Source organism: Hemiscyllium ocellatum, chromosome 31 (assembly GCF_020745735.1).
Source record: "Hemiscyllium ocellatum isolate sHemOce1 chromosome 31, sHemOce1.pat.X.cur, whole genome shotgun sequence".
NCBI lineage: Eukaryota > Metazoa > Chordata > Chondrichthyes > Orectolobiformes > Hemiscylliidae > Hemiscyllium > Hemiscyllium ocellatum.
The window spans coordinates 10,138,058-10,153,187 of record NC_083431.1 but is presented as its reverse complement, the minus strand read 5'-3'; the positions used below and the strand labels follow the sequence as shown (position 1 = coordinate 10,153,187).

General features: G+C 47.8%; 2 protein-coding genes across 5 annotated transcripts in view; one reads left to right on the top strand and one right to left on the bottom strand.

Moving 5' to 3' along the window:
- The window catches only part of nle1 (notchless homolog 1 (Drosophila)), a 257,228-nt gene that overhangs the window by 76,876 nt on the left and 165,222 nt on the right, over positions 1 to 15,130 (bottom strand). The gene's annotated exons all lie outside the window — the stretch shown is intronic.
- LOC132830201 (aldehyde dehydrogenase family 3 member A2-like) overlaps positions 1 to 15,130 on the top strand; it is a 59,982-nt gene that overhangs the window by 39,851 nt on the left and 5,001 nt on the right. For 3 of the 4 annotated variants that reach the window (XM_060847725.1, XM_060847723.1, XM_060847726.1), the window contains 6 exons: positions 565 to 773; positions 1,077 to 1,194; positions 2,763 to 2,904; positions 3,444 to 3,610; positions 7,517 to 7,616; positions 10,815 to 11,030. In XM_060847725.1, coding sequence (XP_060703708.1) covers positions 565 to 773; positions 1,077 to 1,194; positions 2,763 to 2,904; positions 3,444 to 3,610; positions 7,517 to 7,616; positions 10,815 to 10,999 — 921 coding nt within the window. In that variant the 3' untranslated portion in view covers positions 11,000 to 11,030. Of the gene's footprint in view, positions 1 to 564; positions 774 to 1,076; positions 1,195 to 2,762; positions 2,905 to 3,443; positions 3,611 to 7,516; positions 7,617 to 10,814; positions 11,080 to 15,130 lie in introns of those variants that run through there. The other variant, XM_060847724.1, reaches the window with a different exon arrangement.

Below are 15,130 nucleotides of genomic sequence, written 5' to 3'. Positions count from 1 at the left end.
TTTGAGCTACAGGGAGAGACTGAACAGGCTGGGGCTGTTTTCCCTGGAGCGTCGGAGGCTGAGGGGTGACCTTATAGAGGTTTACAAAATTGAGGGGCATGGATAGGATAAATAGACGAAGTGTTTTCCCTGGGATCGGGGAGACCAGAACTAGAGGGCATAGGTTTAGGGTGAGAGGGGAAAGATATAAAAGAGACCTAAGGGGCAACTTTTTCACGCAGAGGGTGGTACGTGTATGGAATGAGCTGCCAGAGGAAGTGGTGGAGGCTGGTACAATTGCAACATTCAAGAGGCATTTGGATGGGTATATGAATAGGAAGGGTTTGGAGGATATGGGCCGGGTGCTGGCAGGTGGGACTAGATTGGGTTGGGATATCTGGTTGGCATGGACGGGTTGGACCGAAGGGTCTGTTTCCATGCTGTACATCTCTATGACTGAATGAATGGAGAAGGGGCTAAATGGCCTACTCCAGTTCGTACAAAAGCTCCTTTTGAAAAATTGTTTGATCTTTTGAGGCTGGATAAATAGTTCTTGACATTTGCAATCACCTTCCTTTCCCCCAGGATCTTTACCCTGTCATTAACGGAGGGGTGGCTGAGACGACAGAGCTGTTGAAGCAGCAGTTTGATCACATCCTGTACACGGGCAGTACCAACGTTGGCCGGATCGTCATGGAGGCTGCGGCCAAACACCTGACCCCTGTGACCCTGGAGCTTGGCGGGAAAAGTCCGTGTTACATTGATGCTGACTGTGACCTGGACGTGGCCTGCAGGTTGGTTTCGCTGTCAGGGTCGGCAGTGCTGCACTGCTGCAGTGGGCAGTGATCCAAGTGTGGGTTAGAGGCATGTGTTTACTGCAAGGTGGATGGTGCTCTACTCCAGTCAAAGATGGAGCAACTCTCCACGTTACATTCTGGACCACCGAGCACTCCAGTATGGGAACTGCATAGATTCTAGAGTAGAACATGGGGGGAGTGAGAATAATAGGATTAGGCACATTGCTGTAACGTTCTGCAACTGTTTGAGGAGCAAATTGTGAAAATATAAACCTTGAACACTCTGTTTGTTTGTTCCAGACGTATTGCTTGGGGAAGGTACACGAACAGTGGTCAGACCTGCATCGCTCCAGACTACATCCTGTGTAGTAACAATATCCAGGATGAAGTGGTGAAGAAGATTGGCTCAGCCATCTCCGTGAGTTTAAAACGCAGAAACTGTCCGTCATTTAATACGGAGAGAGGTGGTGGGAGGAGCAGAGGGGGAGAGAGAGCCCCTGAAAGAGGAACGCCCTGTACCGGCTTGGGTGGGATTGTCCTCTGAACGAGTTGGCTTCACGATGATTCTCTTCGATCACTGAAGCCTGTGAGCTGTCCTAGTCCCGGTCATCGAGGGGTTAATCTCTGAGCTGGCTTCATGCTGCAGCAGCTGTGCTGCTGAGTCCCTTCTTGAGAAGGTATTGTGTCACAGGATTACGGCACCAGTAGGTCCAGCAGGTCAGTGTTGGGGTTGATCCTCCATGGGAATTCTTATCCCACGTGCCTTACCTGTTCCCTTTTTATCCCTCTGTTTTTCATTCAGCTGCTTATGGAATCTCTTCTTGATTGATGTGGGTTCTGACTCTGTCACTAACTCTGACTGTGTACGATCTCCAAGCCACCTATGTCAAATAAACACTTTCTCCAACTCTTTCCCTTACCTGGTTATGTTTAACTTGATTCTAATGTCCCTGATTCTTGACCTTTGACCCCCCTGCCAGTGTCAATCCATCTTGCCCCTGTCCCCTCCCACCCAACCAATCGCTGTTTGGATGAAGAGGGGTCCTAACTTTGGAAATGTTGGTCGATTATTGAAGGTTATGGGGAGGAGGCAGAAAGGCAAGGATGGGATTGGCTGTGATATTATTGACAGGTGGAGCTGACTCGAAGGGCTGAATGGCCTCCTCCCACTCCTTGGTGGTGGATGTTCCTGTGTTCCGCCCGCCTGAGTGTTGTTGTCATGGAGACGGGCAGTAGTTACACACTCAGTCCTGTAACGCGAGGAATCGGAATGGAAATGAGATTCTTTTAAATATGGAGCATCAATGCTGTGAGCAGCTTTTAGGGTTTATTTAAAATTCAGTCCCTGGTTGTGAACATCACTGGAAACACCAGCATTTATTAGCAATCCTGAGATGCCCTTTTGAGAAATTGATGTTGGATTTCCCTCTTGAGCCCCTGGGAACAGTTTGCTTGTAATGGGCTTGCCTTGTGCAGGGGCTGTTAGATCTCAGTTTGTCTGGAGTCAGATGTAGGCCCAGACTGGGTGACGATGGTCTGTTCCCCCAGTCACATGGATGGCACTAGTGAACCAGGGTAAGCAGGGACTGGGAATCAATGCTGGCCTGACAGCAATGTCCACGCCCCAAGAGTGAATAAAGCAAAGAAAGTTGGGTTTTTACTGCAATCAAACCACTTTGTGGTCAGTTTTCCTGCTCCCACTTTATTAAGTTTAATTTCCAGCATTTTAACATGAAATTCCAAATCTCAAATCACAGACAAACTGAACAGCTTTTATCCAAAACACCCAATGCGTGTTCTCATCATTAATGTCACTTTGTTACTGGATTTATTTTGGCAGAAGACTTCACTGATGTCCACCCTTCCTGACCCCTCATGTCCAATTGCTTTATTATTGATCCATTCAACCAGGTGTTACCTCCTAATGGTCTGGCTGGTTATTGGAGTGTGTTCCCTACCTGACCATTGCTCCTTGGTCTGTTACAGGAATTTTATGGAGCTGATCCCAAGAAATCCCCGGATTATGCACGTATCATCAACAAACGACATTTTAAAAGACTGATGTCATTGCTGGAGGGAGTGAATGTGATGTTTGGTGGTCAAAGTGATGAAGAGGATCTCTACATAGGTACTGGTAGAGGCAGACTGAGGGGAGTGTAATCATTAACCCCAGAGCACAGTGACCTGTTTGTTAATACTGGTGTCAGTCAGCATTCTCTCTTATGTAACAGATAATCAATGGAGCTCCTTTGATTAAATAAGTCACTTTTTGTCACCTTTTGCAAATGCCAATCTTCCCAAAGTTTATTTTCAGCTAATGTTGTCATGTTTGGCACAGGAGGGAGTCCATTTGGCCCATCCTGTATTGATGGCCTCAGTATGAATGTGTTGCCAAAGAATTTGGGAATAGGATGTTCTACACCATGTCCCAATCCACTGAGGTCCCCATCCTGATGAATTAGAGGCACTGGTCGGAGGGAAGCCCTTTCTGTAGAAACATGAGGGAGATTCTCTGAACCGCTTGGTTTGAAACCAGGCGGAGTTGGCAGTGACCGGGACACAGTGAGGGGCAAGGGGGTGGGGGATGCCTCAAACTGAGCCTCGGGGCTTTATTGAGCAATGGCCCTTTCCTTTACTGAAGAAGGCCTCTTGTTGATGTTTGGGCAGCTCCCACGATTGCGACTGATGTGGATCCCAGCTCCAGGATTATGCAGGAGGAGATCTTCGGCCCATTGTTGCCCATCGTCACGGTCAATAATGCCGACGAGGCCATTCACTTCATCAATAAGAGGGACAAACCTTTGGCGCTTTACATCTTCTCTCACAACAAAACGGTAAGGATTGCAGCCTCTGCCACTGGCCACTTAGTATTTCGGGTGTTGGTCTGCTAGACCTTAAACTCCAACTGTAGTGTAATGTATTTTACTTCCACAATTTCTTTGAATTAACTCTCTTTGCTGGGAAGGCTGGGAATTAATTGATCCGATGGGGTCGATCATTCAATCAGGCCTGGATTGGTGGTGCTGGAAAAGCACTGCAGGTCAGGCAGCATCTGAGGAGCACTAAAATCGATGTTTCGGGCAAAAGCCCTTCATCAGGAATACAGGCAGAGTGCCGGCAGGGTGGAGAGATAAATGAGAGGAGGGTGGGGAGAAAGTAGCATAGAGTACAATGGGTGAGTGGGAGTGGGGATGAAGATGATAGGTCAGAGAGGAGGGTGGAGTGGATAGCTGGAAAAGAAGATGGGCAGGTAGGACAAGCCATGGGGACATTGCTGAGCTGGAAGTGTGGAACTGGGGTGAGGTGGGGGAAGGGGAAATGAGGAAACTGGTGAAGACCACATTAATGCCCTGGAGTTGAAGTGTTCCAAGGCAGAAGATGAGGCGTTCTTCCTCCAGGTGTTGGGTGGTGAGGGAGCGGCGGTGAAGGAGGCCCAGGACCTCCATGTCCTCGGCAGAGTGGTAGGGGGAGTTGAAATGTTGGGCCACAGGTCGGTGTGGTTGGTTGATGCGGTTGTCCCAGAGATGTTCCCTAAAGCGTTTGGCTAGGAGGGGTCCAGTTTCCCCAATGTAGAGGAGACCACATTGGGAGCATCGGATACGATAAATGACATTGGTGGATGTGCAGGTGAAACCTTGATGGATGTGGAAGGCTCCTTTAGGGCCTTGGATGGAGGTGAGGGAGGAGGTGTGGGCACAGGTTTTGCAATTCCTGCGGTGGCAGGGGAAGGTACCAGGATGGGAGGGTGGGTTGTAGGGGGAACGTGGACTGACCAGGTAGTCACGGCGGGAATGGTCTTTGCGGAAGGTGGAAAGGGGTGGGGAGGGAAATTTATCTCTGGTGGTGGGGTCCGTTTGGAGGTGGTGGAGATATCGGTGGATGATTTGGTTTATGCGAAGGTTGGTAGGGTGGAAGGTGAGCTCCAGCGGGGTTCTATCCTTGTTACGGTTGGAGGGGTGGGGTCTGAGGGTGGAGGTGCAGGATGTGTGCAAGATGCGTTGGAGGGCATCTTTAACCATGTGGGGAGGGAAATTGTGGTCTCTAAAGAAGGAGGCCATCTGGTGTGTTCTGTGGTGGAACTTCTCCTCTTGGGAGCAGATACGGCAGAGGCGGAGGAATTGGGAATACAGGATTGGATTTTTGCAGGAGGTAGGGTAGGAAGAGGTGTAATCCAGGTAGCTATGGGAGTCGGTGGGTTTGTAAAAAAAAAATGTCGGTGTCAAGTCGGTTGTCATTAATAGAGATGAGAGGTCCAGGACGGGGAGGGAGGTGTCAGAGATGGTCCAGGCAAATTTAAGGTCAGGATGGAATATGTTGGTGAAGTTGATGAATTCTTCAACCTCCTCGCGGGAGCATGAGGTGGCACCAAAGCAGTTATCAATGTAGCGGAGGAAGAAATGGGGAGTGGTGCCGGTGTAATTACGGAACATGGACTGTTCTACATAGCCAACAAAGAGACAGGCATAGCTGGGGCCCATACGGGTGCCCATGGCTACCCCTTTGGTCTGGAGGAAGTGGGAGTTGCTTCACAGTGGTAATGTCAACATTGAGCAATCATTCAATAATTTAAATCTCGTGTTTCGAATGTGAGCATCACTGGCCAGGCCAGCATTTAGTTCCTGACCATGATTTCCCCCAGCAGGTGATCGTGAGTTGCTTGCTTGAACTGCTGTAGGTATATTGATGAAGGTTCATGGTAAAGTCCTGTTATTTGCGAACATAGGTTTTCAAGTGGTGGGAGAAGTGATTTTTCAGTTTTTAATTATGTCAGGTCATCATGAACAGTGAGTTTAAAAGGAAGTTTGAAGAAATCATGCAACTTGTAGATAATTGGACTGTAAGCCACTTGAGGAGCTATTTACAGGGTAACTAGAGAGGCCCAGTCAGGAGTTTAGCAATGGCAGTGGGACTGTTGGTTTAGCAGTCTCCAGGACAGAAGAGAGGAAGTCATCTCACAAGGCTGTTGAAGACATGAGCTTATGAAACCCATGCTAAGGAATAACTGAGTTGAGTTAGCAGTTTGTTTTAGGGGTATCAGGAAGAGACAATAACTGAAGAAAAAAGCATTGAGTGAATACTGAAATTTCTGGAAGAAAAACTGATTACAGCTGAACAAGGAACTTCAGTGGAGACTTTTTACTGAGTTTGTAAGTTTGTTGGGGTCAAAAGATTGAAACTTTCTTTCAGATACCTGTAATGAGACCATTTCAAGTAGGCATATGTCATGAAATGTAGATTTTTTTGTGTAATAAACTTTTCTCCTTTTGTTTATCAGTAGATTTGATAGAAATGTTAGACAATGAAGGAAGTTCTCTAAGATTACAAAGGGATCTTGATGAAATGTGTCAATGGGCTGTAAAATGGCAGATGGAGTTCAATCTGGGTAAATGTGAGGTATTGCACTTTGGTAAAACAAACGAGGGGAGGGCTTATACGATTAATGGTAAGGTATATTGTAAAACAGAGACCTAGGGGTCCAGGTAAATAATTCTTTGAAGTTTGGTTCACTCAGAGAGAGAAAGTCTGCAGTTAAGAAGGTGTTTTAGCATGCTTGCCTTCATTGGTCAGACCACTGAGTACAGGAGTTGGGATGTCATGTTGAGGTTGTACAGGAATTGGTGAGGCCTGTTCTGAAGTGCTGTGTCCATTTCTGGTGGCCCAGCTATAGGAAGGATATTATAAAGCTGGAGACACTTCAGAAGAGATTTACCAGGACATTGTCAAGTATGGAAGACTTGATTTATAAGGATAGGCTGGGAGTTTTTTCATTGGAGTGTAGGAGGTTGCGAGGTGACCTTATAAAATTGTGAGGTGTATGGATAGGGTTAACAATAGGTGTCTTTTCCATAGGATAGGAGATTTCAAGATGCTGGGGTGACATTTAGGTGAGGGGAAGAGATTTTTAAAAAAGACTTGGCAATTTTCTTTGCACAGGATAGTTTGCATGTGGAATGAATTTTGAGGAAGTGGTGAATGTGGGTATAATTACAATGTTTGGAAGACATTTGGATAGATCCATGAATAGGAAGTGTTTGGAGGAATATGGATTAGGAGCAGGCAGGTTTAGTTTGGGATTATGTTTGGCATGGACTGGTTGGGCCGAAGGGTCGATATGGTACGGTAGTGTTGTAAAACTAGGGGTTCAGATATATAATTCTTTGAATTTTGGCTGACAGGGTGGTTAAGAAGGTCTCCCCTTGGATCTGACATACTCATTATTGCTGTCAGCTGGGATTGAAACACCCACATCGCCATGATGGAGCGATTTGGGAAAGGATGATGATTATATCTCCAAACCAAAATGGTTTGGGGAGCTTGTAGGTGATTGGTGTTTCCACGTGTCTGCAGCCCTTTATCCTTGCTGGTAGGTGTTGAAGATTTGGCAAGTACGGTCAATGAAACCTTGGAGAGTTGCTGCAGTGCGTCATGTAGTCGGTACACACTGCTGTCACTGGGTCAGTGAAAGGTGCATGATAAGATGATGGATGGGATGCTGATCATGTGGGCTGCTTTGTCCTGGATGGCATTAGGCTCCTTTCATGTTGATGCTGCACCCATCCAGGCAATTGGAGAATATTCCATCTCATTCCTCACCGGAATCTCGTAGATGATGGGCAGGCTTTGGGAAGTCAGGAGGTAAGTTACCATCCATCTGGCAACCACCAGTCACAGAGACAGGAATAATTTAATTGAAGTAAGTTTTATAACTGCAGATTTTCTCTCTCTCTCTCTCACTGAAGTTAATCAAGAGGATGATCGCAGAGACTTCCAGTGGAGGTGTAACCGTCAACGACTGCTTGATCCATTACAGCGTTGACACGCTCCCGTTTGGGGGTGTGGGTGAGTCAGAAACATGAATTTTGGCTCTTGTCAGTGTTGGGTGGATGGAACTGAATAGACACCATTGGGAGTAAAGGGGAAAGAGTTTTGATAAAAGTTCTCACTTATTACATTGTTGTGGGAATCCCTCATGTTGGGAGCAGGACCTGTAAAGGGGCAATATCCAGGACGATAAGGTTGAAGACCCATCTTGTTCTTTCTTTTGATTTGAGGTACACCTTCAAAGAAGAATAGTGAAGCTATCGCTGACCTCTTATGAATTCAAAGTGAGCCATTCGGCACTTGAGCCCAAACCACCAATAAGTTAGGTCATGGCTGATCTGTTTATGGCCTTAACTCCACTCATTCCATACCCTTTAGACTCCTTTTGTTAGTGTAATATCTGTACAGTCCTATCTTCACATGTTCAGTGGCCATTGCAATCTGGGGAGGAGAATTCCACAGATGCAAGACCCTTAGTAAAGAAAGGAATACTACTCCTCTCTACCTTTTTAAATGGGGGACCTCTTATTTTTAAAAGCTGTCAGCTAGTACTAGCCTGTCCCACAAGAGGGAGCCATTTTTTTCAGCTATCTGGTGGACGACCTCAGGATGTTTGTTTTTAATTTATTTGTGAGCTGTGGGTGTCATTTCAGAGCTAGTGTTTATTGTCCCAGAGGGCAGTTAAGAGTCAGCCACATGACTGTGAATCTGAGTGTAGACCAGGTCAAATAAGGATGGCAGGTCCCTTCCCTATTAGGGATGAGCAAACCCAATAGTTTTTAGAAACATCACGAAGAGTCATAGAGATGTACAGCACGGAAACAGACCCTTTGGTCCAACATATCCATGTCGAACAGATTTTTAAAATTAATCCAGTCTAATTGGCCAGCACTTGGCCCATATCCCTCTAAACCCTTCCTATTCATATACCCATCCAGATGCCTTTCAAATGCTGTAATTGTACCAGCCTCTACCACTTCCTCTGGCAACTTATTCCATATACGTACCACCGTCTGTGTGAAAAAGTTGCCCCTTAGGTCCATTTTATATCTTCTCTCTCTCTCTCTCGCTCTCTGTCTCTCTCTCTCTCGCTCTCTCTCTCTCTCTCTCTCGCTCTCTCTCTCATGCTCTCAAAGCCTATGCCTTCCAGTTCTGGATGACTCCCCCCTCCCACACCCCAGGAAAAAGACCTTGTCTATTTATCCTATTTATGACCCTCGTGATTTTATAAACCTCCTATAAGGTCATCCCTCAGCCTCTAATGCTGCAGGGAAAACAGCCCTTGTCTCTTTAAGCCTATAGCTCAAACCCTCCAACTCTGATCACCATTAGACAAGATTGTTTTCCCCTCAGGTATCTATTGAATTCAAACTGCACCTTCTGACACAGTGGGACTCAATCTCACGTACCTAAAACGTTGACCTCTAGTGCAGGTCCAGTAATATAACTGCTGTGCCAAGGCCTTCCCGTGGTCTTGGATGCTTCAGTAAAATGACCCGTCATTTTCTCAACTCGAATCAGCATTGAACCTCTTCAAACTTTCGTTGTAAAATAACCACCTCATCCCAAAAATTGGGTCAAGGAATCCTGTATCTACGATACAGTAATTCGTAGATTACTGTATCCGGTAATTCTCACCAATGATGTTTGTGGGAGCTGGCTGTGCACCTGTGCATGGCATAGTGGCTCAGTGGTTAGCACTGCTATCTCCCAGCGTCAGGCACCCAGGTTCGATTCCTGCCTCAGGCGACAGTGTGGAGTTTGCACATTCTCCCTATGTCTGTTAGGGTTTCCTCCCACAATCCAAAATTGTGCAGATTAGGTGAATTGGCCATGCTAAATTGCCCATCGTGTTCAGGGATGTGTTAGTTAGCAGTAAATATAGAATAATAGGTTGGGAATGGGTTTGGGTGAGATACTCTTTGAAGGATTGGTGTGGACTTGTTGGGCCAAAGGGCCTGTTTCCACACTGTAGGCATCCTATATTGGCTCTCCTATATAGCAGTATTCATCTGTCCTCCCTCCCCTTGAATGGTGGTAATGGTGTCTGGGGAAAATCACCGAAAATATATGCCTCTTGTGCAAGGTTTGGTTCCTACAATTTTTAAAAGATTTTTGTGTGTATGCCATACCACATGTTGCACACTGATCTCCAATTCCATTCAAGCCATTGAAAAATCTGATGTACACGTTATGATGGTAGTGACAGTGGTTAGAAATTTTGGTATTTCCTCATTAGGGGAAGTTGCAGAACGGGACTCTGACATTTGGGTGGGATTTCGAGTTGTGTGACATGTTTCTCTCAAATATGACCACCTGATCCAGCGGTGCCATTGTGTATAATGCAGTCAGCTGTGAGTCCAAACAGTCCAGGGATCATTCCATTCCTGGGTAGATCTGAAGCCTATAAACTTAAGAAATGTATCCCATCCCAATCCAACCTCACTTTATTCTTTGCGGAACATCTACGTTCTGCCTGCAATAAAGCCCCTGAGCTTTAACACATCACCCTGGCCAAGGTCTCTGTCTCAGGCTCACTGAAGACTCCAGTGAAGCTCGGTATAAGCTGGAAGAACAGCACCTCATTTTCTGCTTGGGGACACTGCAGCCTTCTGGACTCAATATCGAGATCAATAACTTTAGGGCTGAACTACCCTGTGTCCTAGCCTCCTACCTCACACACCAGGCCTTGTTATCACAGTCTGCCATTACACACTACCTATTGGTAGCCACTAACAGTCTCCATTAACAGGTATTAACCCTCCCAGCCAAACTGTGATCCACTCCTTTGTCTGTCCAACTGTTGCCTCCCTTTTGGGCTCTTCCTCTCACCACCACGCCCCCCCCCCCCCTTACCACCCCCCTGCATATAAACTTACACTTTCCTAGCCACTATTAATCTGAGGAAGGGTCACTGGACCCGAATCCTTAACTCTGATTTCTCTCCATGGGTGCTGCCAAACCTGCTGAGCTTTTCCAGCAATTTCTGTTTTTGTTTCTGACTTCATTCTCACCAACCTCATCTCCACCACCACCCTCTTTCCCCCCCCCCCCCCCCCCCCCCCCCCCCCGCCCCCATGCAATTACGTACAGTAATTTTATCGTGGTTTTTAAAGGGGTAAAGTTCCAGTTTAATACATGGGACCTGACATGTGGGACATTGTGGGGGATCATGGCATTGTCTGTTTTTCCACTTGTTGATCTCGTTGCTGACAGGAAAAAGTGGCACCGGGGCGTACCACGGTAAATTCAGCTTTGAAACCTTCAGCCACCGCCGCGCTTGTGTGTTGAAGTCGCTGGGAATGGAGAGAATGAACAGTGTCCGCTACGCACCGGCCACTGATTCCAAACGGAAATGGGCCCTTTGGCTGCTGAAGAAACAAAGTTGTGAAATAATGTAACTGACAGTGAATCACAGGCTGCCAAATGAGGGTCAGTGTTTTTGGTTCACTCTCTGGGCGTGGGAATAAACAATATTTTACTAACCATCCCTCGTTAGCTTTGTTAGTGAAAGTAATCTACTGCAAGCTGTTTGTTGAAGTATATTCCCAAAACACATAGGGTTGCCGTTACAATAATGGAACGCTGATCGTGTTTCTCAGTCAGGATTCGGAGATTCCCTACAGTGTGGAAGCAGGTCTTTTGGCCCATCAGGTCCACACTGACCCTCCAAAGAGCATCCCTCCCAGACCCACCTATCCCTGTAACATTGCATTTCCCATCGAGTGTGTTGCTGGAAAAGCACAGCAGGTCAGGCAGCATCCACGGAGCAGGAGAATCAACGTTTTGGGCCAGAACCCTTCATCAACAATGCATTTCCCATGGCTAATCCCCCTAACCTGCACATCCCTGAACACTATGGGCAGTTTCCCAAGGCCAGTCCACCGAATCTGCCCATCTTTGGATCGTGTGGGAGGAAACTGGAACACCCAGAGGAAACCCACGCAAACACTGGGGAAAATGTGCAAACTCCAGACAGACAGTCACCCAAGGCTGGAATTGACCCAGGTCCCTGACATTGTGAGGCAGCAGTGCTAACCACTGAGCCACCATGTCTCTTGATGATGATGCTTGACCCTGGAGATTTGTGTTGCCGTCTTACCTTTATCCTTCCAGTGAGTAGAGGTCACTGGGTTCTAGATTTTCTCCATTCATTCAGGGGATGTTGGAGTCTCTGGCTGGGCCGGTATTTATTACCTCTCCCAAATGGCCTTTGCATGGAACTGAATGGTTGGCGAAGAGCCATTTCAGACAGCAGTCAAGAGTCAACCACACCATTGTGAATCTGGAGTCACCGATAGGCCAGACCAGGTAAGGACAACCACTTCCTTTCCCTCAGGGCCATTAGTGAACCAGATGGGTTTTCACACCAATCGGTAATAGTTTCATGGTCATCACAGAAGAAGGCTATTCAGCCCATCATACCTGCACTAGCTTGATGGCCGAGTCGTGCTGTATCCCCAGTGCTGATCTGCCTTTCCCCATATCCCTATACTCCATTTAGAATCATAGAGATGTACAGCACAGAAACAGACCCTTCAGTCCAGTTTGTCCATGCCAACCAAACATCCCAACCCAATCTAGTCCCACCTGCCAGCACCCGGCCAATATCCCTCTAAACCCTTCCTATTCATATACCCATTTAGATGCCTTTTAAATGCTGTAATTGTACTCGCCTCCACCACTTCCTCTGGCAGCTTGTTCCATACACGCACCATCCTCTGAGAAAAGGTAGCCCCTTAGGCCCCTTTTAAATCTTTCCCCTTCTCCCTAAACCTGTGCCCTCTCGTTCTGGATTCCCCCACCCCGGGTAAAAGACCTTGTTATAAACCTCTCTAAGGTCACCCCCAGCCTCTGACCATCCAATGCCCTCTTCCATACCTCAGTTGAACTTGCCTCCACCACATTTCCAAACTATAGATTTCTAATTCCAGATTTTTGTTTTGCTGACAGTTGCATTTAGAGTCATAGAGATGTACAGCATGGAAACAGACCCTTCGGTCCAACCTGTCCATGCCGACCAGATATCCCAACCCAATCTAGACCCACCTGCCAGCACCCGGCCCATATTCCTCCAAACCCTCCTATTCATAGACCCATCCAAATGCCTCTTAAATGTTTCAATTGTACCAGCCTCTACCACATCCTCTGGCAGCTCATTTCATACACGTACCACCCTCTGCGTAAAGTTGCCCCTAATATCTCTTTTAAATCTTTCTCCTCTCACCCTAAACCTTTGCCCTCTGGTTCTGGACTCCCCAACCCCATGGAAAAGACTTTGTCTATCTACCCTATCCATGCCCCTCATAATTTTATAAACCTCTATAAGGTCACCCCTCAGCCTCCGACACTCCAGGGAAAACAGCCCCAGCCTGTTCAACCTCTCCCTGTAGCTCAGATCCCCCAACCCTGGCAACATCCTTGTAAATCCTTTCTGAACCCTTTCGTGTTTCACAACATCTTTCCGATAGGAAGGAGACCAGAATTGCACGCAATATTCCAACAGTGGCTTAACCAATGTCCTGTACAGCCGCAACATGACCTCCCAACTCCTGTACTCAATACTCTGACCAATAAAGGAAAGCATACCAAACGCCTTCTTCACTATCCTATCTACCTGTGACTCCACTTTCAGGAGGTTATGAACCTGCTATCCAAGGTCGCAAGATCTGATACAAAAACAAGAGGGCTGCAGAAACTCAGCAGGTCTCCCTCTCACTGGACTCTGTTTCTCTCTCCACAGATGTTGCCAGACCTGCTGAGTTTCTCTTTTTTTTATATTTGGATTACTAGCCATTATTATATTTGGATTAATAATAATTTGATTATTAACCAAAGGAGTTGCCATGGGCACCCGTATGGGCCCCAGCTATGCCTGCCTCTTCGTAGGATATGTGGAACAGTCCATCTTCTTCAGCTGCACTGGCACCACCCCCCACCTTTTCCTCCGCTACATCGATGACTGTATCGACGCTGCCTCATTCTCCCACGAGGAGGTTGAACAGTTCATCCACTTTACCAACACCTTCCATCCTGACCTCAAATTCACCTGGACCGTCTCAGACTCCTCCCTCCCCTTCCTAGACCTTTCCATTTCTATCTCGGGCGACCGAATCAACACGGACATTTCCTATAAACCGACTGACTCCCACAGCTACCTGGACTACACCTCCTCCCACCCTGCCCCCTGTAAAAACGCCATCCCATATTCCCAATTCCTTTGTCTCTGCCGCATCTGCTCCCAGGAGGACTAGTTCCAATACCGAACAACCCAGATGGCCTCCTTCTTCAAAGACCGCAGTTTCCCGCCAGACGTGATCAACGATGCCCTCCACCGCATCTCCTCCGCCCTTGAGCCCCGCCCCTCCAACCGCCACCAAGACAGAACCCCACTGGTTCTCACCAACCTCCATATACAGCGTATCATCCGCCGTCATTTCCGCCACCTCCAAACGGACCCCACCACCAGGGATATATTTCCCTTCCCTCCCCTATCAGCGTTCCGCAAAGACCACTCCCTCCGTGACTCCCTCGTCAGGTCCAACCCCCCACCAACCCAACCTCCACTCCCGGCACCTTTCCCTGCAACCGCAGGAAATGCAAAACTTGTGCCCACACCTCCTCCCTTACTTCTCTCCAAGGCCCCAAGCGATCCTTCCATATCCGCCACAAATTCACCTGCACCTCCACACACATCATCTATTGCATCTGCTGCACCCGATGTGGCCTCCTCTATATTGGTGAGACGGGCCGCCTACTTGCGGAATGCTTCAGAGAACACCTCTGGGACGCCCGGACCAACCAACCCAACCACCCCGTGGCTCAACACTTTAACTCTCCCTCCCACTCCACCGAGGACATGCAGGTCCTTGGACTCCTCCATCGCCAGAACATAACAACACGACGGCTGGAGGAAGAGCACCTCATCTTCCGCCTGGGAACCCTCCAACCACAAGGAATGAACTCAGATTTCTCCAGTTTCCTCATTTCCCCTCCCCCCACCTTGTCTCAGTCGATTCCCTCGAACTCAGCACCACCTTCCTAACCTGCAATCGTCTTCCTGACCTCTCCGTCCCCACCCCACTCCAGCCTATCACCCTCACCTCGACCTCCTTCCACCTATCGCATTTCCAACGCCCCTCCCCCAAGTCCCTCCTCCCTCCCTTTTATCTTAGCCTGCTGGACACACTTTCCTCATTCCTGAAGAAGAGCTTATGCCTGAAACATCGAATCTCCTGCTCCTTGGATGCTGCCTGACCTGCTGTGCTTTTCCAGCAACACATTTTCAGCTTACTAGCCTAGCAACAGCATCGCTAGCCCTATCCTCTCCCTAATTAAGTTTACAAAACCTTGGCAAGCTTGAGGTGGCACGGTGGCTCAGTGGTTAGCACTGCTGCCTTACAGCACCCAGGACCTGGGTTTGGTTCCTCCACAGTCCAAATACGTGCAGGTCAGGTGGATCGTTCATGGGTGAGGGAGGGTGGGATCCTCTTTGGAGGGTCAGTTTGGACTCAATGGTGGAATGGCCTGAT